Genomic DNA, 2,248 nt, shown 5'->3' with positions numbered 1-2,248 from the left:
TTCGTTCCCAGGGGCCAAGGGGGCCGATGGGGCTTTCTGGCCCAAAGGGGGAGAAAGGCGAGCCGGTAGGTGATTGGCACAGGGCTGCCCTGCGGGGGTCCCTGGGGAGCAGCAGGGACCCTGGCGGGCACATCCCACCCCTGGCACCTCGAGGCACTTAGTGTCTGGGTGACCTCAGGGTGTCCCCATTTTCCTGCTGGGTCCCTGGCCTCAGGGTGGCACTGTAGCCCCCATCCTGCACGGGGGACACAACAGGGCACATGGGGACACTGAATTTTTTTTCCTCCCTGCCTGTGTTCAGGGAGAGCCCAGGGTGATTGTGGATGGAGCACAGGGGCTGCCAGGCCGGAAAGGGGAGCCGGGCATGCCGGTAGGTATGGGGGTGAAGATGCTGGGGGGGTTTCTGCCAGCACCCCAGCCCATGCTAATGGAGCATCTCTGTCCTCCAGGGCAGCCCTGGCCCCCCTGGGAGCCCTGGCCCACGGGGACCATTTGGTGATGCAGGGCCCCCTGGTCCACTTGGACCCATGGGGCCACCAGGACCTCCGGGAGAGTTTGTGAAGGTACATGTCCCCTGGTGCCACGCGGGGACAGCTGGGGGGATGTGTGGACAGACGGACGGAGGGACAGCCAGCAGCTTGAAGCTGGTCCCCTGTGCAATACTCCTGGTCCCACTCGTGGGCTGTGCCAACGCACACATGCGCAGGCGTGAGCTGTTGCTGGCACTGGGCAGCGTGCAGAAGCACATGGCGTGCATGTGCCCCGATATCACTGACGATGGGCTCTGTCCAGCATGTTCCCCCTCTCCATTCAAGGGGGCATGGGAAGAGCCCAGACCTGCCCTTACCTGCATTTTTTTTTGCCCTTGCAGGGGGAGAAGGGTGACCGAGGGGAGAGGGTGAGTGGCTCTGCGTTTCCCTGGCTCCTCTGCCCTCCTGGGCAGAGGCCCCGTGGGTGCCCAAGGGCACCGCAGCCCCCCCAGGGTGCTGGGAAGGACTGAGCCCTCTGGGGCTGCCATGCAGAAGCTGATCCCTGTCTCTGCAGGGCCCCCCTGGACTTGTGGATGGGGCAGCACCTCGAGGGGAGCCTGGCCCCCCGGTGAGTCTGACCCCTGGGCCAGTGGGGATGGCAGAGGGGAGTGGGGCTGTGGCAGCCATGTGTCCCCAGGGCTGACCTGTGTCCCCGAGGGCTGAGCTGTGCTCTCTTGCAGGGCCTGCCTGGGGACCCCGGGCCCCGGGGACCTGCTGGGCCCCCCGGCCTGAAGGGAGAGAAGGTAAGAGGGTGGTGGGGATGCTCTATGCTGGGGCCAGACCCCACACCGCTCTCCAGCAGGGACGCCCATCCCCATCTCATGGGCATCCCCATCTCATGGGCACGGCTGCCACCTTTTCTAATCCCCAGGGCGACAGCACAGAAGGTTTCCCAGGGCCGCCTGGCCGTCCTGGGGACCCAGGAGACCGGGTGAGTTTCCCAAGAGAACATAAGGCGGGCAGGAGCCAGCCTTGCCGGCGAGCTGAGCCCCAAGGACACCCCAGAGGTCTTCCACTCCGGCCAGCCCGGGTGTTTGTCCTGCCACACTGGAGGTGACATCTTCTCCATCCTCCTTTACAGGGCCCTCGAGGACCTCCAGGGGAGCAGGGCAGGAAGGTGAGTGGTGCGGGGACCAAAGGCTCTTGCCTTGCCTTCATTGGGGAGAAAAGGGGTCTGGGTGCTGTGCCAGGACCTGTGCTGTCCCCCGCGGGTCCTGCTGCTCCTGACCCCATCTTCCTTCTGCACCAGGGAGACCGCGGGGCACCGGGCGAGCTGGGAGAGATGGGCGAGAAGGTGAGACGGCACCGCAGCGGGACCACACCATTCGGCAGCATCAGCGGGTCCTGGTGTCCCTGCGGCCCCATGGTGGCTGTGCCTGGGGGTTGCTGTTAGAGCCCAGTGGTCTCTGATAGGCCAGGCCCTGAAGGGCTCTGGGGCAGTGCGTGGGGCAGGGGCAGTGTGGTGTGGAGGGAGGAAGGCTCCCTGAAACCCTCCTCTGCTTCGCTCTGCAGGGGGACCGTGGCATGCCGGGCCCTGAGGGCGAGAAGGTAGGTGGGCTGGAGTAGCTGTGGCCACACTGGGGCAATGCCTGCCCTGCCCTGCCCTGGAGCAGCCGCCCTGGCACAGGGTGGGAAGATGCTCTTGACACCTTCCTCTTCCTCCCCTCCTCCAGGGTGAGGCAGGAGCCCCAGGGGGGGCTGGGCCATCGGGCAGGGGG

General features: G+C 66.1%; 1 protein-coding gene across 1 annotated transcript in view; it reads left to right on the top strand.

Annotated features, from left to right (window-relative positions):
* Positions 1 to 26: 26 nt before the first annotated feature.
* Positions 27 to 2,248, top strand: part of COL7A1 (collagen type VII alpha 1 chain) — a 14,718-nt gene continuing 12,496 nt past the window's right edge. Inside the window, exons 1-7 of the mRNA XM_035894654.1 lie at positions 27 to 65; positions 302 to 370; positions 872 to 898; positions 1,211 to 1,273; positions 1,612 to 1,647; positions 1,780 to 1,824; positions 2,043 to 2,078. Coding sequence (XP_035750547.1) covers positions 27 to 65; positions 302 to 370; positions 872 to 898; positions 1,211 to 1,273; positions 1,612 to 1,647; positions 1,780 to 1,824; positions 2,043 to 2,078 — 315 coding nt within the window. The remainder of the gene's footprint in view (positions 66 to 301; positions 371 to 871; positions 899 to 1,210; positions 1,274 to 1,611; positions 1,648 to 1,779; positions 1,825 to 2,042; positions 2,079 to 2,248) is intronic.

The sequence above is a fragment of the Egretta garzetta genome, unplaced genomic scaffold, assembly GCF_000687185.1.
Source record: "Egretta garzetta isolate BGI_Z169 unplaced genomic scaffold, ASM68718v1 scaffold215, whole genome shotgun sequence".
NCBI lineage: Eukaryota > Metazoa > Chordata > Aves > Pelecaniformes > Ardeidae > Egretta > Egretta garzetta.
The sequence above is the reverse complement of the archived record's forward strand: the minus strand, read 5'-3'. Positions and strand labels throughout refer to the sequence as shown.